The following is a 26,181-nucleotide window of genomic DNA, read 5'->3' as shown; positions in this document are numbered from 1 at the left end:
TATCATCTAAACCCGTCATGTGATATTGACAAAATCAAATATAATGATATTATGGGACAACATTTGGGAGATGACTATTGGTGTTTTCAGAAGATATTTAAATACATAAAACATTGAGAAAAAAAAAAACTAAAAAATAATGTGGATTTGATGACAAAATAGGTATTTGATGTCAATTTCACCTATAAAAATAAAGTCCGTAAGTTAAATCACTTTACTGTAATGCAGCCTTAAGAAAAAATTTAGTAATTTTTTACTGATATCTTGCCTCAAATCATGACACAGTACAGTGTTCTAACAATATATCGCCCAACTCAATAGACTCTCTATATCATTCTCATTACAGTGGTGGGTCATATGTGTCAACCTACTGCATTAGGACAATTGTTTGTATGTACTCTGAAGAGGGATACACAGAATTTAGTTAACATACACAACTGAGATGTTTACTTTTGGTACTCATATTAAAATCCACAGAGTTGCAGATAAAACTAACTATAATAAGGATTTTAATTTGACCAATTCATTTAAGCTTTGCACTTACGGAATGATAAATGGTACAAATCATTGATATCATTTTATTAATAACCTTTAACTCCTAACACAGTTAAGCTCCCCCAACATTGCTATGGGACTCTACAGTCTTTATCTCCCGCTAACAAATTATCACTTTCTCTGACCTCAGTTTCCCTCACGACCTCCTATCACCTCAGCCACCTTCTCACAATAACCTAAATCTTATCTCCTCTCACACACACACACACACACACACACACACACACACACACACACACACACACACACACACACACAAACAAAATCTGACAGACTATATCAATCAGCTGATTGATAACCTGGCTAACACATGATTATGTGAATGAGCACATGAGCTAATACAATTAGCCTTATTTCTATTTCGACAGCACAATAGCAAGACATAGAGAGAGCACCACCTCACAGCGCCATTTGGTCCTGGTTAGGATCCGTTTGTACAATAACATGCTTCCCAAACATCCTCCAGCCAAAGGGAGGAGTCTTAATCAGTGTTTGGAACTCATTAAGTCCCTTAACTGAGCATGTCGCCGACCGCATTAGCAACACATATCTGAGGGACAAGTGTGCGTTGTGTGTGTAATGTGTGCTGGTCCCCTCTAAGATCTACGGCGTCATGGTCCAACGCACTTTGACACACTCTGGTCTGCTTTGGATGTGGAGCGAAACCAAACAAGGTGTGGTCTGGCTTTGGCTTTGTCTGTTTAGTGTTCCAAAGTTGATCCAAACAGTATTGAGGACACCGCATACGACAAAACAACCTACTGATGACAGCTCTATGATGACACCAGACCAATCTACATTAAAGTTATGTTAGAGTTATGGAACAACTTATAGACTTTCAGACAAAACCTTTCCTCTTTTTTCATCTTCCTCTTCCACAAACAGTACCACACTAAAATTCAGCCTTTGTAATATAAATGTTATAATAAGAATGCTCCATCTGTGTGTTATTCCCTGGCTGTTTAAGGGTTAACATTCAGTCGGTCAGAGCTCACCTGATCATTTCTCAGATATCGACTCTCATCCTCTATAATGACCCTCTACATCATGAAAATGGCTTGAACTCTTCAGTTATGACACTGAGCGGGTATTCATTAACACTTGATGCTGATATTATTAAATTCTATTATGGCGATGGCTTCACAGGGTGTCTCCAATGCAAGTACTGTACTGAAATCAGTCGGCAATAATCTGTCAATACATTTTAAATGCACATGCTGCACAGAATGGAAATTAGCTTTTTTATATTCGATAAGGGAAGTAAAACTAACAGAAGACAAAATTGTCTCTGAGGTTTTCACTGTTTTCAAATGAGGCTATTTAGTCTCCAAAGCCAAACACTGGCTGCAGTGCTAATTTGGAGTCCCCTCTGGCCTTTGATGAGTCCCCATGTCTGTAAGTTCTGCTTGGAGACAGGAAGCTCCCCGCAGTGGCAGGCGAGCAAGCTGGGGGCTGGGAGCCTGTTCAGACGGAGAGGACTACGGCATCAAGGGGATACATGCTCCTTTAACCTGTTATTGTGAACTCCCAGCAGCCCTGGTCGATAATTGCCACCTGTCTCTTGGGAAACACAGTCAAAGGCAGGCAGAGGGACGGCCATTTTGTGTCTGCCGCTGCTCCTCGCCCCACGCAGCCATGGTCCTAATCCTGTCCTTAACCCTGGCGGCTAACGTGTTTTCAATTAAGGATGATCCCCCACTACAGGCACAGCCCTAATCAACAACAGTTTGTACTGTAACCCTATCTGGCCTTGCAAGGGCAGCGTCAGCCTGACCGGGCGCCTGCAAACCTGGTGTGTCCAGCACAGAAACAGTGTTATGTGTGTACATGCATGGGTGATATCTTGTTTATATGTGAGGTCATAGGATGTGTGCCTGTTTGTCTTCCACATCTGGTTATGCTATTGAAACAAACATATAAACATCTATACACACGCAATGCAACAGCACAATTGAGTGCTCTTTTTTTAAATGAAAATGTTCTGTTTTCCTAATTTTTTTGATAAATAAAGTTGTTATGCCTATGTTTAATTTTAGGTAATGTTTAACCAAGGGACAAATGCACATGTTTGTGTCACTCCTAATTGTTCATTAGGAACTTGCATTTCCATTCTGAAAAAGCCATACTCTCCAGTGGATCGATCTCTTAGTCAAGTCTTATATCTTAAATTCTGCTGCCGCTCCAGTGAAGGCTGAATCAAAATTTAGGAATGGATAGGCAGGTGTGAATGTTTGTTGTGTAGGGCCCCTGGCCTCTGCATCCATGAGTAGAACCCTGCCCCAAAATTAGAGTGAGGCCTCTAATGTCTCCCTGGGAGAAAAAGAGGCCTGGCTTTCGTCCAAGTCAGCACCTTTGGAAGTGCAGTCGTGTTACCACCACTAAATCAACATGTCAGCGCCCGGCCCAGTGAACTTCTTCACCCAGACTCCACCGCTTACAGCTATCCCACACACCTAATGAATTGGTGTGAATGCCCATCTGTCTGCTACAACGAAAAGGGGAAAGGAGATATGAGGAGAAACAGTTAAAAAAAAAAAAGATATTTCTTTTTCAGCTGTAGCATAGAACATTTTCAGTCTGCCAATATAATTATCATCACAGAAACACTGTATTAGTCCTGTTGAACAGAAGAACTGCTGTGACAACACAGAAGACGGCAGGTTAAAGGTATCCTCACCATCAACCTTGGCCTGAGTCCAAAATGGAACTGTCCCAGTTAGGGGGGCGAGTTTGGAAACGGACACGGGCGAAGGGCCACAGAAAGCCGTGTGCTTACTCGGCAGTTTGTTTACATTCCTGAGGGTAATTTTAGCCCCTGGGGGGGAGCAGAGCAGGGGAGGCCGACATGTCGTTGGGGCTTGTCAGTAGTTGACCGGCCAGCCGGCGTAGTGGCGGCACCTGGACATGTGGGTGGTACATTAAAACACACACACACACACACACACACACACACACACACACACACACACACACACACACACACACACACACACACACACACACACACACACACACACACACCTCCAGCGGATAAATCACTGGAACTGTTTGTCTGTGTTTGTTCAAATCAATTATTTACCAGGTTTAGTAATATAGGAAATTTACGAGTATCTTCTACATAATATCAATGGCTACTCTGTCTGTGACTGGAGAACTCACAGAGACACAAGCTAACGAGGAGGCCGAGTGGAAAACCACAGATGGAGGGTGTAGTCTTGCTAACAGGCCCACCACAGAGCACCATTAGCCTTTGGACAACACAGGATATCCCCAGTGTTTGCACTGATGATCTGGGGTGCAAATCTAATTTCATTGTAGTTTTAAAAAATTTGCTATGCAAACAAAAAAATAATCCTAGTTCAAGAATCGCTGAGGGCTTCCGTGCGCGTGTTTGGGATTTGTCCTTTTATTACTCCCAGCCCAGAGTGTCCCTTCAAAGGGCAAGAAAGCAAAATTCCCGTGTGTGTTTGTGGTGCTTCTGTGTAGGTGCACGTACTGTATACGTGAGAAGGAGGGACAGAGAGGGAGAGGGAGGGAAAGACTGAGCTTATCGAAACTAATTAGGCGAGGGATGAGGATGGAAGTTAAATACTAGGCTACATGTAATGAAAGAAGCAGAGTGGGGGACATCTAGGGGTCAGGCCCACACCAAACAGTGGTCCTCAGGCAATCTGGTATTGATTTTCACTCGTTTGGGGATGAAGGTGGACAGGGGGGAGGGAGCCTTGGAGAGAGAACGAGACGGGGAGAGGCGGTAGTGCTAGAGTCTAAAGGTCTTGTGAGTTGTCAACTTGACAGTTTAACCCCTTTTGGAGGAGAATAAACAAACAGAGGGATCTCCTGGGCTGACAGCGTTGATCTGTCATAGCGACAACGCTGCAAAGCCACACACAATGCCCACACAGGAGAGGAGAGTGGGGAGGAAAACAAGGGAGGGTTGATACAAATATGCAGAGGCACATTCCTTAAGCCTGAAGAAGATAGGACCGTGCTCTGCTCAATATCTGGCAACCCTGATCTATGAATATCTGCACCTCAGATCAGAGAAGGAAAACATTAAATTACTAGACTACATTTCCATTGAAAAGGTTTATAGAACAAATATAGACTACACTAAATATAAATATAGTATGCGCAATATATTTCTTATATATGGTGTTCTGTAACTGTGAATGACACACATATACAAAATTCAACCAAAGTGGGCCCGTCAGTTACATTTAGGTCTTTCCACAAATCAAAAAGTTTGGGTTTCTCTGATAAAGGAGTATGGCTGACCGTCCACAACCACACAGACACACAGATGTCAGCGCTCCTCTCTTGTCACTCAATCTGTGAAGGCCGTCACCCCGAGCACCTTCCCCTCTCATGTCCTTAAACACATGAAGACCCCTTTCACTTTTCCCCTCAGACTGCCTCATCGCTTTGTCACATTGCCAAGGGGGACTCCATTAGCCTGGCCATGCACAGAGCCCCCAACTCTCACTTATACTTAACACACACACATAGACACACACAGACAGACACGGACACACACACACACACACACACACAAACACACACAGACAGACACACTGATCCGTGCAGCAAAGGCTGTCCACATCAAATTAGAGTGGCCCCTATTGTCCCTATTACGGCCTGGGAATGCTCCATCATGACGGATGCTACGGGGTCCCTCACTTGTCAGGAGTTGTCAGACAGATAGGGAGTCTGGATACACACAGCTGACAGGTAATCTTAATGTCTTCAATTAGCCCAATTAGGCCTGTCATAAACAATTCGATAAGTGCTCGACCAACACAAACAGATAGACGCACGCACAAGCACACTCGGACGCACACACACTCACACGCCGAGGTCTGAAGGGTATTAATGAGAAGGGTAATGGGTATATCAGCGGATGGTTGACTTGTCTTTTGTTTCAAGGAGGGGTGTGTCCCCATCCCTTGCTCTCAGCTGTGCACTGCTGGCTGCTACCTGGTCAGTTCAAATTGTACCATCTCCTTTCATTAGCGCATTGCTGGCTGAGAATCTAAAAGGCTGTGACAAAATTCATTTGAGACGAGTGGGAGCAGATTGCCTGAAGCAGGTGCTATAAGGGAGATAAAACAAAAGCACCACCTTTGAGAAGCTCTGTGTGTGCATGCATGTGTTTTTTATCTGTGTGTGTGTGTGTGTGTGAGAGGCTTTTCCTTGGTCTTCACATTCTGTTCTTTTCCTTGCTATGGTAAATGGGTAATGACAGTGACATAAAGTGTTTTGTAAAAAAAGAAAGAAATAAAGAACAGGGACCAGAGAGGAATGGGGCCAGCGCACACTTGGAGCATTTACAAAGCTGTGGTGAAATCTAAATATTGTTTCTAGCGTGACTAAACAGGCCAACACCTTTTCTATAGAGAGGATGTGCGATAACTAACACTGTTTGATTTGGTCTCTCCTTTATAATATCTTATCACAGAACAATGGTGACACCCACACTACATCCCCTCCTGTTGTCCTCTTTAAATTCATATATTTGCATTCGCTATCAATTTATTTTTCTCCAGGTACGCGGGACACGTTTCAGCAACCGTGAAGCACAAGCTTATGTTTAAGATTTCACAGTTTGCAAACACAAGACCTGTGCAAAGTTAGCATCAATATTTGAGCAAGAACTTTACAGCACTGCCTTGATCTTATGTACAGAGGCCCAGAAATGCCCCACACGAAGCAACAATGCTGACACGTTCAATGCAGCGCTTGTATACTAGTCTCTGGGCGTTCCAGGCAGTGTTGTACAAAGGCAGGGGTAAAAAGGACAACATACAATCAACACTGAAGATTTTAGTTAAAACCCAGGCAATAGGCTTAATAGTGAAATCCCAAGGATCATTTTCATTCAAGGAGTCAAACTGGGACCAGAAGACAAAACCAACTGCTATCAGCGAGGTCCGTGATGGACATCTACCTCTACTTCTGATCTTTACCTTAAGTGACGGCTGGAATGCCATCTGAGGAAAAAAAGAAAAAAGAATGAAAGAAAGAGAAAAGCTGTCACCGGGAAGTTGTAATAGGAAATTGCTCTTGGCAACTATTTGTTCAAGCACCAGATTTTTTTTCATCTTTATGCCAACCCAGCGAGCCCCCATTGGAAAACAGGGCAGGTCCCCCTAATGAGTAATCTATTTCAAAGCAGTCGTGTCTGGGCATGACAGTTTACTGAGAGGCTTGAAGAACTGGTAATTACCAGTGTTACGGGGCAATTAATGCATATTACACTGCGGCACTCATGGCGGTGACTGTCAGCTCCCCAATAAAAATGAGCACTCTTCAGCTAAAGGGTGACATTAATTGGGCCCTTAATGACTATGCAGAGGAACCAAGCCAAATAGGAACAAAACAGGGGACTCGCTCTGACTCCAACAGAGGGCTGGAAATTGGACTAAAAATGAGATTAATTGCTGTTTAGAAAAAAAAAAAGGGAAAAAATGTGGTGAGGGGAAGGGGGAGAAAGAGGTTGGAATTATAGGGTGCAGAGAGCAAGGGCTGCTCATACAAATGACAATTCAATTAATTATTTTATACTGTATTTTCAATACCTTAAGGAGCGCAGACAGGCCTAAGGCCCATTTCGAGGGCTTTGTCTTGATATGTTGCTCATTGCATAAACATGTACATTTCCCAAAGCTCCCACACACTGCATCATTGTGCATACTATATGTTCAATATAATGCATACATCTAAAATCTTCATTAAAGTAAAAAGAGACTTTTCTCTACACAACATAAAGAAGGCATAGGCCTATATATATATAGCTGTGGTTAATGTAAATAAGATCAGGTAGTTAGGTCTTCCATGATGTGCAATAGAGAAACATCATATTAGGAGGGAAGTATAGAGAGATTCTGGGTTACACACTTTCCTATGAAGCCTAAGATCTTAAGTATGTCTTTCTACTTAAAACAGTCCGTTAAAACATTAGGCACAGATTTCTTAAAAGTAAATCTGCCAAATTGCAGCCCTTCCACCCCCAGGAATGTTTGTTTAGAGGGAGATCAAGGATGTGGTGAAGACATGAAGTAATTCTGATTAATGTTGCTAAAGCTAGGCACGTACTGAACACCACCTGAATATGCAAGTTCCAAATCATAAAAATATCAGCATGCAAAACATGCCGCCATTTGCATACATTTTTGATTCTGGATTTCCTTGCTATTTAAATATGCAGTTAGAAATAGTCCAGCACTGCCTCTTGCGCTGTCACGCTGCACACTCACACTGTCATTGGTCCTGATAGAACTCTTCCGCTTCAAAGGGAGCTTTGCGATGGAGAAGAGAATGAGCAAATATTTGAATTGCAAAAACATATCATCTTGCGAGGGGAGAAAATTGAAGACAACTTTTTAGAGTTAAAGACACCCCCAACCCCTAGCAAGCTAACCCTCTGCACACAGCACAAAAAAAGTCAACATATTCATAGCGTAAGCACTCTCCTTGCTAATTAACCGTATCCAAATTTGCGTAATGGGATATGACACATTTTAGAGGGGATTGTGGAAATAAACTTTAATTTAAGGAGAGAACCATAAAATGTTTAAGCTGCCCCTGTATTTAACTGAAATCCACCACACAAATCCAGGTTCTCAGACAGCCTGACATGGATTTGATTACAGACTGAAGTGTAATTAGCTACTTAAGTTATCCTCTGGCAGGTTGGAGTGAGCAGTACCACCACTGTAGCTCGCTATTTCACTCAAGATACAGGAATACCTTCCTTTAAGGATTCTGCACAGCCAGTTTACAGCCATTTGCATGCAATCACTGCAGGAGAATCTCTGACAGCTTCCAACTTTTGCAGAAGTTAGTGAAAAAAAAAACGCAATAAATAATCTTCATGACAAATCAATAATATGACTCATGGCATATTTGTAAATTTGAGCTCCCCAATTTGAAGCCAGGATAAATAGAACATTTAAGCCAAAAGTTACAAGTCTAGCCACGAAGGCCACTAACAACATTAACAGCAATAAATACCCATCTTCAGACATCTGAAAAAAATAGCCCTGCAAAGAGGGAAAAATTGTGTTCATGATTGCAAATTTATTTACCACAGGCTGAGAACTGCCTTGAATTTTTTTAATCGGGGAAAATGTGAGCAAACACATACACAGAAATTGTCTAGGACACATGGAGAATTACAGCGAGTGGCAAGATAAACAGTGGAAAGAATCAGCTACCGGTGGAAAAACAAATTCAAGGCTACATTTTTTGATAAGCATCCAAAGCTTTAAATGTAAGACAAATAGTATGCAGATTCCACACAATAATTAGAGGATCAAATTAAGTTTACACAGTTACCTTAATTCTAACTTATATCTAAACATAATTCTTAAATATGAGTCAACCTGTAATAAGAGTCTAAAAATGATGACTTCTTGTCATCTCTTAATACACAGTTAGCCTTATCCAGAGCTCCTCAATACACCGTCACACCTCCCAACGGTCTAACCCTCCTGTGGCCTCTACTCCTTGTGACTCGCCTACGTGTAGACAACTTGCAGACAGGTCAGAGCAGAAATCAAACCTGAATGATGGATAGCTTTACTGCACAATGACCTCTGTCACTGGGTTCTTGCCCTAAATCAATGCTGGCGATAAGGGCCCTGCGCCAGCGCTCACCTTGGTATGTTCACCAGCAGACCTTATCTATGGCAGGAGGAAGTATGAGTAATAACTAAAGACAAGCCACGACAAAAACACTAACCCCACCTTGTCAAACATAATTTACAATGTATATCCCTCTACCCCACCCCCCGCCCCTGCTGTTAAAACAGTAATTATAAGAGCCAAATAGATTTGGAACTGTGTGTTTGGAAGATTAACCTGTTGTAGGATGGTGGGAGAGCTGTGCACGTATCTTTGGTCATATTTCAACAAGAAAACTGGGAGATGGATTGTAGACAGAGGACTGACATATCCTACTTTTTATACACTGGCATTCCCATACACATTCATTCACAAAGTCATGAATAAGATCCGTAACTCTCAGCACTGTCAGGTCTGTGTAGAGCAGTGATGCAGGAGAGGAGAGGTTGAAGGTTGAAGTTGAGAGAAGGGCTGACAGGAAGTAAAAGCAAAGACTTTATGAAGATTACAGCATTGAGAACTCTCGAACCTTTCAGTAGTTTTTCATTTGACTGTGTGTGATAAAGTGTGTGTGTGTGTGTGTGTGAGAGACACAGAGACACGGACAGCGGAGCGAGCGTGCTTTCAGGCAGCCAACATGACATCAAACGTTGCAATTAGCTGACCCCTTTCTCCTAGAGTCACAGTTTGAAAAGCCCTGCCTTTAAAACCCTGATTAAAACAGGTTTGCTTTCTCATTCAAAATGGCATTTGACAAGGTTAGTAATATTTCAACTAACTGCAAAAACATTCTTGTGGCCGTAATCCTTTTTTTTCCATCACTTTTCAGGGGCGCAGGTAACCCTGGAGTGAGTTTCCCATGAACTCAGCACTACAATTTGAAAACAAAACGGCTGTGGGAGAAAAAAAAAGGAAGAGTAGTTCAAAGTTTTACTCAAGCGTGTTTTGTTTCACCCGGGCAGCTGAAGCTAAATGTTTTGCGATCATTATTCAGAGAATTTATCCCCTTTCTAATTCAAACCACAACGAATATTTAAAACAGAGCCAGTAGTCTTTCTCTAACCGCGAGCTCCATCCTTAGCTGGGACTCAGGGGGGCTGAGGACTGTCAGCAGCTCTGGGGATAGAGTTCCTCAAACCGTTAAACCCCCTCATCACCAAATTAGTAGATGTGTAGTCTGTAGTCCAATGGCCTCTCCAATGGAAAAGTGATATAAAAAGTAATGTAAGATGTAATTTAATGGTGCATGACAGTATATATATATATGTGATGTTTTTTTCCCCAGTTAAAAACCAAGTCCAAGTTTTAAGAAAGGCTTCTAAGAGTCAGCAAACTTGAATAAACAAAATGTAAATGGTGTCTGAGACAGTCTTTGTCAGTGTGCAATCCTGACAAAACAAGCTGAAGATAAGCCATGAATAAGGGGAAGGGATCTGAACTGGTCAGGCCAGAACTCTCTTAAGTTAACAGTTTTCACATCTATTCCAGTCGCTGGAGAAGAGAATGTGAAGTGTCGGGCCGGACAGTGAGCCAGGCCAGGCTTAACTGCAGCTGTGCTCAAATTGAAGTGGCACTTTCTATCAGAGGCCTTTCGCCAGACAGCTCTATTCTGCCCTTTCACTTGTAACCTCCATGACACAAAGACGCCCATTACAAAAAATAAGAGTGGTCATTTCAAACACTCCAGCCGTCATTGAAGAGACAGATTCGGGGTTTAACATGGGGGAAGATTCATGGTGCGAACGTGCCAGCTGATGGAGATATCACTCAAAATGAGAAATAGATTTCTCCGACATCTCTGTGGCGGCCGTTCAAAGTGTGTGTGTGTGTGTGTGTGTGTGGGGGGGGTGTGTCTCAAAGCCCCAAACTCTGTGCAGAGTTTATATTTCACTTGTTCAGAAATGTATGCCTCTGTTATCTCGCATCAGTCCAAAAGGAAAAGGATTGAGTATCGCCCGTTTCAACTTCCCGCCTATGATGAAACGTTACATCGACAGCGGACGGAGTTGGAATTTGGATCATATTGTCACCCTGTTAACTCCTTAAGCCCTTGTCACAAAGGTTTGGTTTATGGTGCTCATTTAAAATACATAATAGAGAGAAAAAAAACATATTAGAATTATTAACACAAGAGAGTGGAAAGAAATAATATATTAGTCATATTGAGTGCACATTTATTCTAAGAAGTTTTAATAGGGTTCAGTGGCCAAAACCATTTTTTTTTTCCCCTAATCATTTATAGACCTGACAGAGCTTGCGGATACAAATCTGTTGACCTGATAGATCTTGTACATTAACCCTCAGAATTGATGAGCAAAATCAGAAGGTCAGCCCTTGGACACAGGCTCCTCATGTGTCTTTGATTACACACTCCCACTAAGGGATAGGCAGGCAGAGATGTTTAAGCTATCAGGCAATCAGACCGCCGCGAGACGTGAAACTCAAACCAGAGACGGGAGAGGCCTGCCTGGGAACAAAGATGGGGGAAGAGAGTCCTGACGAAGCTCTTTAACAAATGCCAGGCCGGCGAGGAAAGACTCAGAGGTACTTGTATCTCTTTCAGTGTTTCTGGCAACAACACAATGAAGTGAATTAATACTGAAATATAAAAGCAAAAGTTCACAAAAACAAATACCTCTTCATCTGGTATTTAAATTCAGTTACTTACGGTACGTCAATCAAACTGACTGCCATGAGGTACAATCAGGTATACGTCTTACATAGTGAAACAAACAATTTAAACCGCTATTTTGCGAGATGGATGAGGTTAGATGGTGAATGGATTTATTTTTTTTTTTTTCAAATCCCTACCTAACTAAATGGAGAATAAAGGGTGCAAATTCAGAACAGCATTGCTGCTTTTGACGTCATTTAATGTGGAACAGATACAGAAGCTGATTGGTGTTTTGGTGATGCTGGCTTATACAGATTTGTTTACATGTACTGTACGTCTGTTATGCTCTAAAATCATCTCATCTTATTAACTACATCCAGGTAAAGAGTTCAGGTAAAATGAGGAGAACCTTGCCACTTGGTTCAGGATATCAAAACCTTTGTTATAGACGGGTATAAATCACTAAAAGCTTCTTATCAGGATCTCTCTGCAGTCAATACACACAGAGGTCAAACTAAGCCAGCATAGCACTCAATGCTGGTTACCAGAGTACAACAAACGCAAGTGTATGCACATGTACTGTTTGCATTTCTGCCAGTAATATATTAGCTCCCGATTACCACTGTTTACACAGAAATGTAATCAGTACTTGTTACAAGACTATGAAAATATGTAAATGTACAGAGAGGATAAACAAGAAGGTGAAATCAGGTGGGAAAATAAGGAAAATGGGCATGGGCGGTAAAAAACAAACAAGGTTACGTGAGGGACAGTGGGCCTATAAAAAGAAGCCCACTGTCTAGATTATCTATAAGGAACCACTTATCACAAGCGACCAGCTCCACACGGTGACTGATGGGCCTCCACGGACCATGAGTACCAGCACATTATCTGGTACACACAGAGCTGCTCTTTAAACACAAAGGTAGAAATATGAAGCACTGTTTCCTTTGCTGTCATTTGGTAAAAATATTATATTTATTTTTGTTCTAACATTGGAAGAGTGTTCTCAGAAATACACAAGACAATGCTGGCCGACATATAAATTATAAAGATAAAACGGCTAAACTGTAATAAATAAAATGTAAAACGCCACTGATTTAAATCCAAGTAGCTCTTAAAAAGGTTCAATTAAATCCTGAAGTATACTATTAAAAACAAACACAAGTAACCTATATGATACATGGAGCAATGCTACTCCAAACAAATCAACCTAACAAAATCAAAAATCTGAAAACAAACAAGGAAATCTAAATCTTCCCAAAAAGCTGCATGCCATGCCATGAAATTACACATCCAGAACCAAAATATGCATTCCTTTTGTATCCATGTGAACCATGGAAAAATAAAAGCCCTCTTTCTCTATACCAAATGCCATTCCTTAAAACGCAATGTCAGGACAATATTGGTTAATAGAAGAACAAAAGACCAGCTTGTTTCCATTCAACTGGGATTTTTTTCTTGGTCGCATTAATTTCCTGCGACAGGCTACGGGACTCATGGTCCAATGCTCTCCTTAGGCCTTGGGAGGACACTGGAGGAATCATCTGACGCCTCCTGGCCTCCCTCATCCCGCACTACAGAAGGGGGTTAAGACACAATTAAGCCCTTTAGTTGGGCGGTGTTAAGATGCTCTTGAAGCAGCTGTGGAGGTGCATGAAATGAAATACTTAAAAAGGCCTCATTAAAGAAGGTCCTTGAAAGCATTAAATATTTGTGTGGTAGCTTTATGTCTACAGAGCTTAAATGTGTGTGTATATGTGACTAGAATGCGGCTATAAAAATCCTCTTAAATTACTTTTAGCCTTTGATATGATAGATTCAGCAAAATGCAAGAGCACAACCTTTGGTTGATAATAGACATACCTATAAGTATATTCCTATTTCCCCTGTTATCTCTCTTTAACTTTCTACAGATGTGAAGATATCCAGCAGCAATAAGTGTGCCCAAAGGCCCGTGTTTGATGCACAGCAAGTGCCGTGTGTATAGAAAATCTTTTTGTCCAGGCTCTCTCTGTGTCAAGAAAATAGTTTAATGTCACATTGAATGTAATGTGGGCCTGAATGTCTTTTGGTTCCCGGCAGCCATCGGAATTCTCCTGTTAGATTGAGTTTTACAAAGAGCCATTTTAATCATTGCCCACCATTCTCTGTGCTTTTGACAAATGCTGCTGACTTTTTTCCTGGAATAAAACCCAGGAGGTCACTGTAGTGGAAAAAGAAGAAGGGGAAAAAGGCAGCGAGGCCGAAAAAAATAAGGGGGCGGGGTGGTGGCGTCGGGGGACGTGTGTCTCTGTAGGTCTGATGACATACATGGTGAAAGCTGACAAAAAATGTACGTTAATCTTTTAAAAAGTTCCATGGCAAAACAGGAATTCATGGAGTAGACATGCTTGCACCTCATTTCACTCGAGGCTTTCTTTCTTCTCCATCTGACAGTGTCACAGGCAAGCAGAGAGACAGGAGAAGGGTTATATATCGCTGGGGTGCCGCTTTCTGTCCCGCTTCTCGTTTATACACACAGCAGCCGTGTCAAAGCTGCTCTCACACTCAATGGTAAATGACAAATTTGGATAATGCACACATACAACCCTACGAAAATAAATAGGAGACATAGAGGCTTAACCAGAGTTAAATCCTGAGGCTGCTGGAGACCTGAGAGTGTGGATTACACCCCAGACACCTTAAACAATGCACCCAAATGTGCATCCTTAAAAGCATGAAATCCTTGAAGCATCACAGCCGACTTGTCATCTGCCATTAATATTCCAAGTTGCTTGTGCTTTGGGGGCCAGCATTGCACTTCTGTGTGCCGATGTGCCCTAAAACAAACACTCACAAAGCCCTAAAGGAACCACCATTGTGGATAGCGATTTTTCTAGCTGTGGAATATTCTACGAGAGGATGTCATAACAAAGGAAACAATAAAAGGGGCCACGTTCCTACACTGCATGGGGTATCCATAACTATAAATAGGAGGAAGGCAATGTCAGAGGTGCTTTCACTTTACCAGGAAAACTGATATTTGTGCTATCAAAAAACTGAGGAAATTAAGCTCTAACTAGAATTTCCGTGCATATTAAGTAACTAAAAACTTAAAACCTGTAACCCTGAAAAGCCACCTCATCAAAATCCCAATAACAATAATGAAATACACTGCTGGTAGGTGCACATCAACCACTGTTGCAATGGAGATTTTTTTATTTTCCCCCTTTCTTTGTTGTGCACATCTCTGATGGAAGGTGAGGTAAAGCGTGGCAGGGTACAGGTCTTGGAGGTGTCACATTGTCACCCCAGAAGCGCCAGTACCTGTCCTCGGGGATGGCCTTGTAATGTCCAGCCTCATTGGATCAGCAGCAGCGCGGCCTGTGGGCGCCCTCTCTCAGGTGACATCCCCTATCTGCTCTGGCTCTATGATGGCCCTGCTGCTGCTGCTTATATTACTCTTATGCTACTGTTGCACATTCAAGCATTTATAAATATAAGAAAATGCCTTTATTCCTATTTAACAAGTTATACGTGTAAAAGCAAACTATCTGCACATCTTAAGGCTCGAGGCACACAGGAAATCCTTTTTTAAAGATAAAATCAGTTGAATGCAATAAGGGTTTTCCACAACACAGTGTGTCATTAATTAAGCATTCCTGTCGTTACTGCTTTTGAAAGTTCAACAAAAAAATGATGGACATGTCCATTAAAAAAGGACGGCAATCTGCAATATCTTGAATCAAAAAATTAATTTGATGTCGCAAATGGATTGACGGTTCTGCGAAATATAACAGAATTACCATGCAATTTCAGCTGTAAAATCTACAGCGTACAGTTCCACAGATAATTGGAAAAAGTTCACAAAGAACTCAAGAGATGTCTAATTGCAGCTGTGTCAACTAATATAAAACATCACATAAATCAGATTTTTGTCTATTCATTAGCCAATGTGTCAGCGAGCAGATTAGTGATGTTGTAGGAACAGTCTGGTTTGAGAGTCTACAGAATTATGACTTCCTCATTAATTGTAGTTTTGCTTCCATTATGTGCGTGTAAAAAAAAAGTCTTGCAACAAAGGACAAGCACTAATCTAATTTGCACAAAACACATTTGAATGGAGATCGATATGCACTTTTGGAGCATGAGAATTTTGTGCCTGTAATTACGGGAGAACATAAATTATCTACATTACAACAGGGCATGACTTTCAAAATGACTAAAACAAAAGAGCCAGATGAAACACAATGCATGTGCGTGCATTCAAGTCTCAACAAATTTCCAAGTGGTCAAGCCAGATGATGTATAATAGCAAACCCAAAAGTCTTAACCCCCATTTCATATGAGGGAGAAATGAGGCATACTGTCCCATTATATTGCTATAAATCATTTTTTGTAGACGGCTGACAGCTTTTTATCAGATCTAACCTTTTCAAGCCTCCATTAAGAGTGCTAACATTTTCAACTCTGACACATTTGCAGTTTACGAATCTCACAGCTGATTTACTTTTGGGGGGGGGGGGGGGGCACGCTGGCATCAATGCTCATTTCCACACAGGCTGTCCATTGTGTTGGATTGGGTGGAATGGGGGAGGGAAAATAGCAAACAGCAAAGAAAAAGAAATAGCAAACAGCGAAGAAGCTCTGAATCTATTAATTTAACTCCACATTTACCCTTTTAATCTGCTATACCACAGTGCAAAGTAGTGTTGTTGCTGAAAAGCTATTTTGTGGTAAACAGTACATTCTGATTCACTCTATTGATCCTTTCATGTTACACAACTGCTGCATGGTGGGCAATTAAGGGCCACAATGATCCCTCATAATCTGACAAATGAATAGAGTGGACTTTCAGAGAAGAGATGTTGTGAGACTATGAAACAATGACTAGACAAATAAAGCATGATATCAATTTAAGAGGAACAGTTGTAGCCTTTTTGTCAGATGTTTGCTTTGTGACTGCTTTGATGTGAAAGCCTGTAATGTTAATGTTTTGACTGATTGGTTTATTTTAGTATGTTTTGTACAAGCTGTGATACACACTCTCCTGACAATGAGCAATTGAACGAACAACCACTGATCCATAGATCCATCTATTTATCCATCCATCAAGTATCAAAACTTCTCTGGTGTCTTTTGTCCTCCATTCCAGATACACAGCTTTTTACAAAAGGACTCTACAGACTGACAACAACATATTAAGTAACTGAACATCACAGGGACCACTACAGTAGCATGGTCAAAAATTTAATGTCAAAGCAATGAAAAAAACCCTAATCTGTATTTCTACATAATTTCCAAATCCAACAGTTATTCAAGTGCACAAATATTCAGGTATATTTAAATGTTTTCGGGATTAAGTATTTGATGATCTAAACTAATCACACAAATACAAGGGCGGAACTTCAGTTGCTCAGAGAGTCATTGAAGGAACTTTGCCAACCATAATTGATTTAAGTACGCCATAATCAAGGAGGGGCAGTTAAGGTGGCACCGAAGAAGGGTCCATATTTCATTACATGCTGTGTTTAACCTTACCCACTTCTCCTAAAACACAGAAGAGGCTCATTATGTGTTTAATATTCACCAGCAGGTGAATAATTTTTATGCAACTCTGATAGTTGGGCTAGATGGATAACTCAATTATGTGAACATCCGTCAGAGCAGAGGGCTCGCTGGTGCTGGAATGCCACCAGCTAAGATTGATGGCTGGAAGACACCAATAGCTGCTGCTTCGCCATCTCATCCAGGCACTGGGCCTGAACACGCCGTTTGATTCTGCAAGAAGACCGTTTTTCTCTCCATTTTTTTCTTCTTTTTTTTTCCTTGGGAGCATTGTAGGTGAAGCGTCATTACCCCTCACTCCACTGAAGAGGGGTTCATTATGGGGTTAGTGTGTTGGCAAGACTATTGTTTGGATGATAAATGTAGTTGGTGAGGGCTTTGGAGGGAAAATTAGTTATGTTTTTTTCTTTCCGTCTACAAAAACATGTCCCCATAGCTCACTCTGCAATGCTTGAGGGCAAACTGAGAACAATTAACACAAGCAATGGGTGAAGCAGCTCAGTTAAAGCAAAGAGGGAATTCATGAAAAATAAGCAAATCACTGGAAATGTCAATCAGGGGCAATGAAGTAATTACAAATACCGCTGTGCGATTCCAAGGCCAGTCGAAAAGAAAACCGAAAGGTTTAGAGTCAAGCACTGAAATGTGAGTTTGAGGAATGAAGGAATGAAACACCCTAAACATCAGCCCTTCAGGGCCTGTCTCATAAACTGAAATCAACTAATGAGAAGTGAAAGGAGGATGATGTCACCCCATCACTCTCTCGTACCCTATTTCTCTATTGGTTTATGTTTTTGCGACTACAAAGCGATGACCCCAAATTCACTGCTATTACACACAAACATGCACATGTGCGCACACACTTGTACCTCAGACGATAATGCATAAGGTCTAACAATAAGAGAAAGATGAGGCACATTTTCAAATGTCAGCAGTAAATGTCAATTAAAAATTACAAGGGTGCTGAAAAAGGTAGGGTCTGAAGGGACTGACATTTTTTCTTTTGTGACACAACAATGTTTATCTGACCGGGCTGTTGGCTGACATGATGGAATCTACTTTGTCAGTTCCTTAATACACTCGGACAAGGCCGCCCCAGTGAATATCAATGAAAGACACCCGTGGGCAAATATGTAAGGCTCAGACTAACTCTACCGTCCAATCAGCCTGTTAGTATTCTGATATTTTGACCTACTGTAAACTAATGCCACGAGGACCAAAGAGGAAGACAGATTAATGCCACTTTCTTCAATCCAAACTAAGAAAGAACACAGACTTACACAGTAAAATATTTATGAAGACATCTGATCTTCATGTCATGCTAATCAAATAAGCTCTCTTCTTTATTTATTGCATTATTTTAAGTTAGACTGACTGAGACATGACGTCATTTAAGTACTTTCTCATTAAACATTGTCTGGGAATGTTTTGGAGTTTAAGCAAAGCCTTTTACTGTCACTAACTTTCTAAGCGATAGCTAATGATGCCTAACAAAGATAGTAACCATCAAAGATTGACCCTTTTTAAATTCACACTTCAGTGACTTTTAGTTCCTGACGTCAATAATAGTAAAAAAGAAAAGAAATGACAAAGCCTTTGTCTTAAGCAGGCCATTTCCAAATAAAACTATGTTACTCTGAGAAAATATAACATACCATTGATTATGACCTTGAACTCATCTCCCACATTTTAACTGCTCAATTCTATTGGAGGAGTCATCTTCTCTTAAAATCAAATGGTTGCTCTGCTGGCAGCTTCTGAGTGACATCAGTAGGTCATTCATCTATTGGCAGGTCTAACACTTTCTGAATGTGGAACCATTATTTCTCTTTCATTTTCTTTTCAGTCTTTACATAGATGTATCTGGTGCTGCACATGCACCAAGAAAACAACAACAAAGAGAGAAAGAGAGAGTCTGGCTGTGCCTGGGGTCTGGAACCTCCTGGCGCTCCAGCACCATGTCACAACATGTCAGCTGGCCGTCACGGCTGAGGAGGGCCGGGGCCGTAGCGAGGGGAATGGAGGCAGTGTGGGCGACTTTTCAACCTGGTGACTGGAACCACGTGCCAAGAGAGGCAGGGATGTGTAGACCATGTGCGAGTGACCCCTACTCTTATCTCTCTCTGTGTGGGCCTCAACGTATATACTTCAGTTTGAGATTAAGCCTAGATAACACTTGACTATTGTGCTAAATCTTTTGATAATGGCTGAAGGCACTTTGTGTGACAGGTGCATATAGCTAATATCTTTATTGCTGGCATTTAATAGGGTTAACGTCAATGTATTCAATGGTTGGGACAAACTAAGAACTAGCACATGAATGACCAAATAAAAAGGGGCATAACCTTATACGCCCTTGTAAGCCCTATGCTTTTGCAGTGATGAGAAAAAAACAAAAACAAAGCTGTTGTTTCCTGTGGGTTGACTGTGTATAGATAATCTAGATAAAAATGATGTTCTCTCAAGAGACAATGACATAAGTATGAATGTTATGGGCCTTATTCATTTCTGGCATTTAGACACACATTCCTATGTACACACATACACATACACACACCTCTGTTCTCCCAGGGTTAGACCACGAGGGGCCGTTCCTGTCTAAAGGTTCTCATGACAACAGATGCAACGGATTCATCACCCATTTCTCAGCTTCCCTTCCAAAACAATGTGTGTACTCTGGAAAACAATCAAGCTCACAGGCAGACCCTTCAGGCTGTTGAAGGCTCCATTGACAGGAGGGATGTGGAAGTAGTGTGATGTACAGATGTACCATATGGAAGTGTGGTGTTAGTGTGGCCTATGCCAGGGAGGAAGTGGTTAGCGTTGTTAGACAGAGATATGAGCTGCTTTGTAATACTGAGAAATGCTGATTGTGGTTTGTGGTCAAAAAAGGAGAAGTTGTTCACAACTTCTCCTTTTTTGACCACAAACCAAACTAGGAAAATAGGAGTAGCAGAATGATAGGTTTAATTAAGATAAGATAGGCATATGAAAACAGAATAAAAGGAGGTGAGCATACGAAGAGAAGACTCACCTGTTCCAGTAGCTCCAGAACTGTTCGTTGAGATAGGTGCGATGACTGTGGTCATCTCCGAATGAAGCTTTGCTCTCGATCCAGTGTACAATGTGTCCCTCCACGGCTGTTCACAAACAGAAAAACACAGCAACACTCAGAAAAACAGCGACAAGAAAGTCACACAAGCAAGATCTAGAAGGGACAAGTGACATTTTCTTTGATTTTTTCCCCCGTCATTCACAAAAACCAAAGAAAATCTGGTGTTGACATGACAATATTTTGACAACTGGATAATCCACTTTGAAACAAGGTAGCTAAGGTTAACAGGCAGTTATTTCAGATATGAAATATTGTTCTATTATATATGTAAATACTAACCAATGGGAACCTCCAGGATGATGTCGGGTGTTTTATCATAGCCCATAACTCTCAGTTGGTTTTCATCTACAGGAGACAAAGTGCAACATTTTACCATCTGACTCTTACTTTGCAAGCATTTGTACTCTTCACCAAACAAGTTCTGTTGCATTAATCACAGACAGGTAACCTAACAGCCTTCACCAAGCTGCTGGTAACAAAACCCCTAAGTAGCAAAGCAGAAGAAATACCAGTAGAGGACAGCAAGCACAGTAAAACCATTAACTACATCTGCCACGTATTCGCTGTCGTTGCACAAAAAAAACTTGTAAAGCCCAGTTACAGAGCTGCTCTCCAGTTTGCAGTTTGGCAGAGCTTTATAAAATATACAGCAAAGGGACAAGGTTGGCATTATAGCCTGTGTAAGCCTGACCCCTGCCTGCACAGGCCGCAGCCATTGTCCTTGACTTCTGGTGCGCTTCAGCCATTATCCCTACAACACCTGATTTCTCCATTAAATCTCAGGCTGACCAGGTCATTCAGTTCCAAGGGCCTGCCTCTTTGTCTCCAGCCAAGCTCAACTAATGGGGCATGGAAGTGAATTGAGAAGAGATGGAGGGTGGCGGTGTCAGTGGTGGTGAGGAGGTAGCGTCAGCCAAGGGGGGACAAAGAGAGCTCAGTGAGGTCGGAGAGCCTGCCAGAGGCCTGTGGTACAGAGGGGCACACTGGGTGTGGTAATGTGGGTGTAGATGTGTATGTGGTGGGATGGAAGCCTCTATTCAAACCTACTGGGCTGTTGACATTGTCATGTGGCTCTGATCGCCTTTTTACATCACCTTTGATTAAAATTAATGGGCCATCCCTGCTGTTGGGGAGCTCATTTCCAATCCATTTATCAGATGGTGTGGGGATGCCTGAGTGGCCCTTGTGCCGCCCGAACTCTGACAGTTTTAGAACAGTCCTCTGTACAGCTCTGGAGAAAGGTCAGCACTCCAGGTTCAAATAAATGATATGGTCTTAATGACAGTGGGAATGACTTTTATCCTCCATCGCTCATCTGACCTAGGGGATGGTGATGGGATGGAGGTGATGGGAGGAAGGGAGGGTTAAAAATCCTGTTTCACAATTTCACACCTGGACACTCTACCTTGATTTAATATTGTTGGAACAAGATAATGGTGTTAGGAAAGTAGAAGATGAGAACAAAGATATAAATCCAGAACCAGAAAACCAGAAACTGGCCTTTTTTTAAATTCAATTTAGAAAAACAACTGACAACAACATTACAACTAACAAAGCATTAAAACATACCTTTGAAACTTGTATTCTATAAATATTTATTGTATGCTGGTACGTAAGCATCCAAGGGTATTTGATGACAGCTTCTTGTTGTTAGCGAATCAATGAGAGAGAACATCCACTGCATCAATCATAGGTTTTCCTTTACTAAGTTTAGACAAAAGACTACATTGCCATGACCAGATTGACTTTAGAATTATGATGAGAAGGTCAAGAGATGGCTTACCAAGAAAAGAAAGGTTCCTCTCCTTCAGTTTGTCACAGAGCAGCACCTCATGCTCTTGGCCAATAGCGCTGAGAAAAGAGAGTCAAGGATTCCAACATATAGCAAAAACAGTATTTTATATATCTAATAGAAACATGACACTAAGTAAAAAAATTCATATTTACGAGAAAACTTGCTCACAAAAGAATCAGGCAATGTACCTGTAAAATTGGTTACTATGGAAACCACAAAGTACAGCAGTTTGCTGTGGTATCAAGATAGGTGCATAGACATGAAGTGATATAAGCTCAACTGTGCTGTGTGTATGCTTGACATCAGTTAAAGTTAAGAATCTGCCTTTCCTCCACTATTGGCTTACTATGCAAAGTGAAAGCTACTTCTCTTTGGTTTTGCCGATGTAAAGAAAGAACCCAATCAGAGTCTTCAGGTCAACCTTAATCTGCTTTCACAACAAATCTCCAAAGTGCATTACCTAAATGAGGAAGAAACAAATGCCAATTTGGCAAAATGCATAGAGCGCCTGCACTGGCTGCTCCACTCATTCCCCTAAAATCTTTGAAGTAAAATGCTTTTAGAATAAATGCCATGTTGCATCAGGATGCATGCTGCTTGATGCCACAGAAAGGAATCCTGTATTTACAGAGGTCGGATATCATATATGCAAAACTTGCTTTTTCGAAAAGAGAGAAAAAAAAAAGTACTTATGCCATTATACTACCCTCAACAAACACTAATCTCTCAAAATGCATTCTAATTAATACATCCATATGGTGATTGGAACAAGTGCATTAAGAGCTATTCCTCTCATGTTAGGATGGAGCTCTTTCAAAGCACATAGTGGGGCGGTTATAATGAACTCTCAGTGGTGGAGTAACTGACTCTAAGTTGACACTGATGAGAGAGCAGCAACAGAAAGGTAAAAAGGGGGGATGTGGAAGGAGGGCATGGTCGGACAGGGTTGACTGGCTATGAACAACAACCCAGCCCCACCACCACACACAAAAGCTTGGACAGACACAATAACATACAGATGTACCCATGTACACTCATTTAAATAAGTCTCCTCCTCCAGGAAATAGTTGGTCTGCTACCTAGCTGCTTGCCCCTAAATAACCTGGAGTCCCATTCTGCCCCTATAGTCAAGGCCAAGCCCCTGTTAGATAAGGAGGGGCATGCATAGTTGAGCAAAGAAAGGGAAGAAAACACTGAAAATATAAGAAGTATGACTGAAATGCGAATAAATAAAATACAACGAATGTGCGATTAAAATGAATAGTTCAGGTTAGACCGACATGCCCAGAACTCTCCATGGTGCTGAACGGCATAAGATTCATCAGAACTAAATATAATTGAATTAAAAAGGATTTAAAAAATCAGCATGTAAGATATTTTTTGTAATTAAGGTCAAATAAAAAAACATCTGGGTTAAATGAAATACCAAACAAAAAACACATTAACCACCACAAGGCTTATGAATGATCTTTTTTTTTTTTTTTAGCATAGAACATTGGGTCTGATCCACTGTGTGCACATGGAGATGCATTTAGATCAGCCAATCCTCTCCTCCTTCTTTTCCCTCCATCGCCTTCCAGCCGCTGTACCGGTGATAGTGGGATGGCAGGCAGGATGAAACACTTCCTCTGTGAAGCAGAACTTTTATGTCAGGTGAAGCCAGACACATCTCATCCCCTTCAATAGCTCCTCGTCAATTTCAGGCTTAAAATTTTATGGGATAGGATACTGTTTGATGCAGTCTACCAGCGGTCCATAACAGCAGTCATTTATTGTGCACTGAAAAGAGGGGGAAGAAATATTATGGCGTGCGAAAAGGGTGGGTGGGTGGGTGGGTGTAAGGGAGGTGAGGGAAGGAAGCCTGGGAAAGGAGAAAACACAGGACATGCTGGCAGATTGGCAGGCATGACCGTCGGCTCTCACGTGACCTCATCAGCAAACATGAGCGGCTGATGCCGTCTGTCAGCCAGGTGGTACAATAACACTTAAAAACTCACTGTACCTAAGAAGATTTGTTACATGGGAAAAGGGCAACAAACTTTTTAAAATAGTATCAAATTAAATTGTAGTAATCAAAAGAAATATAGAATTCCATGACACAAAACTATTTTAAATAAATCCTTATAATATTTCAGTTTAACTTTAAAAGTAAACACTTACCTGGTAGATGTTATTCGCCAAAATTTGGTCTGGAATTAATGACGGCTCCTTAAGCATGCTGTTGAGGACTGTTTTAGAGGCTGGGAACAAGACAGAAAGGCACAAGATGGAGGGAAAATATTAAATATATATATTAGTATGCAAATGACATTAAACATTATAGCTTGTCTAACCTACACATATAAAAAAAACAAATTCTAATTGCTGCATCAAATTGAGAGCAAACAGTGATAACATAGAGACAAAAGACAGGCGTGACATACTGTAATTCACCATGCCACTGTTAGTGCAGTATTTCCACACTAGTCCATTAGATGGCTGCTTGGTGTCTATACAGATTTTCTATAGATACATGTTTCAGTCCAGAGCACAGGAGCCCCATGTAGTTTATCTATGTTATGAACGCTGACTATTCTGCATCTCTCATCCCCATTCTTGCTCTACTAACATTATAAATCAGAAAGGAAAGCCTGCTGGATTGATTCGCTGGTACTGCAACAGCAAAAAAAAATCCTTAAATCATTTCTTAAAAAGATTTGGATTAAATGGATTGTATCATTGTGTGACGAAATGGTTGAGGCACGCCATTTTAGTGATACATGGTGCTGACAGACTTGCAGCATTGCAGACAATACAAGGAATGTTTCTATTCACATTTCAGGCATGGCTGGTGCCTGCACCAACACTGAAAATAGAGCTCCCAGCTCATCTAATAAACTGTGCACAGTACATAACTGTTAAAAAACAAGACAGCTTTTCTGAAGATTTATGAAAATGGGTAAAAAAGGGAGCTTAAAAAAACCTGAATGAAAAAGGATCAATTGAAAAAGACTGGGGTGTACATTTACAAATGCTGACTGGATCATTAAGCATCTCTTAAATTAATTTCATTAATAGAAATGCATTTAGAGGAACATTTAGAAAGACCCTTGTCTGCCTGTCTTACCCTTTGCATTTCTTTCATAGGCATTACTCCTTGAGAAAACTATCAGAGATGGGACAAACAGTGCTGTGATCCCTCATCTACCTTATGATGAAATAAACAGGGAGGAGGGTGGAAGAAGAACAAAGCCCATTCAGCTCTCCCTCCTCTCTTTCCGTTTCTTCTTCTTTGTCTCCATCTTTTATTTTTTTGCTACCTCCTCTCTGTTTCAGTCTCTCCCAGTCACGGTACTCCCCCAACCCACCTCATAACCTCACACTCCCTCTTAGAGCTGCAAGGCACAGAGCTGTGCTTTATTTCTTTGCTCATTTTTCTCAGAGATTGGTACCTTCACACGCAGATCCATACCATGCTCCTGTGCAGTGCGGGCGGCTGTGAAGAAAGAGGGTTATATTTTCCCCTTGAGTTAGGACACCTCATGACAAATGATAATGGATAATCAATAAAGCGGGAAATATGAGGCAGCAAACTTTATGAAGCCAGGAGACATATTACTCCCCAACAACACTGGTTTCCCTTAACAAAGTCACTACTCGACTGTGCCTAATAATCTGAAGGAAAATCAAAGGACCCGCAACCACATCAGCAATATTGGCAACTTATTCCACTTTAATGGCATTTTGATTGATTTTTTCCCTCTTCCTAATGGTCATTTTATAGATTTGATGCTGCTTCTGCAAAACAGTAGTGTGTAATAAACCTCCCCGAAGGCAAACGGCAGCCATTAAAGCTCTTGTCTTACTAGCGCTCATAATTGGGGGTTGACCACTACCACATTTTGGTCTCTCACATAACACACACAAACACACACAAACACACACTTC

General features: G+C 41.3%; 1 protein-coding gene across 3 annotated transcripts in view; it reads right to left on the bottom strand.

Moving 5' to 3' along the window:
* cdin1 (CDAN1 interacting nuclease 1) overlaps positions 1-26,181 on the bottom strand; it is a 56,265-nt gene that overhangs the window by 6,192 nt on the left and 23,892 nt on the right. For all 3 annotated transcript variants that reach the window (XM_078278006.1, XM_078278008.1, XM_078278007.1), the window contains 5 exons: positions 24,415-24,494; positions 23,984-24,033; positions 22,243-22,310; positions 20,739-20,804; positions 20,379-20,484 (listed from right to left, as the gene is read on the bottom strand). In XM_078278006.1, coding sequence (XP_078134132.1) covers positions 20,379-20,484; positions 20,739-20,804; positions 22,243-22,310; positions 23,984-24,033; positions 24,415-24,494 — 370 coding nt within the window. The remainder of the gene's footprint in view (positions 1-20,378; positions 20,485-20,738; positions 20,805-22,242; positions 22,311-23,983; positions 24,034-24,414; positions 24,495-26,181) is intronic.

The sequence above is a fragment of the Sander vitreus genome, chromosome 20, assembly GCF_031162955.1.
Source record: "Sander vitreus isolate 19-12246 chromosome 20, sanVit1, whole genome shotgun sequence".
Classification (NCBI taxonomy): Eukaryota; Metazoa; Chordata; class Actinopteri; order Perciformes; family Percidae; genus Sander; species Sander vitreus.
Note: the sequence above shows the minus strand (reverse complement) of the source record. Positions and strands in the feature narration are given on the sequence as shown.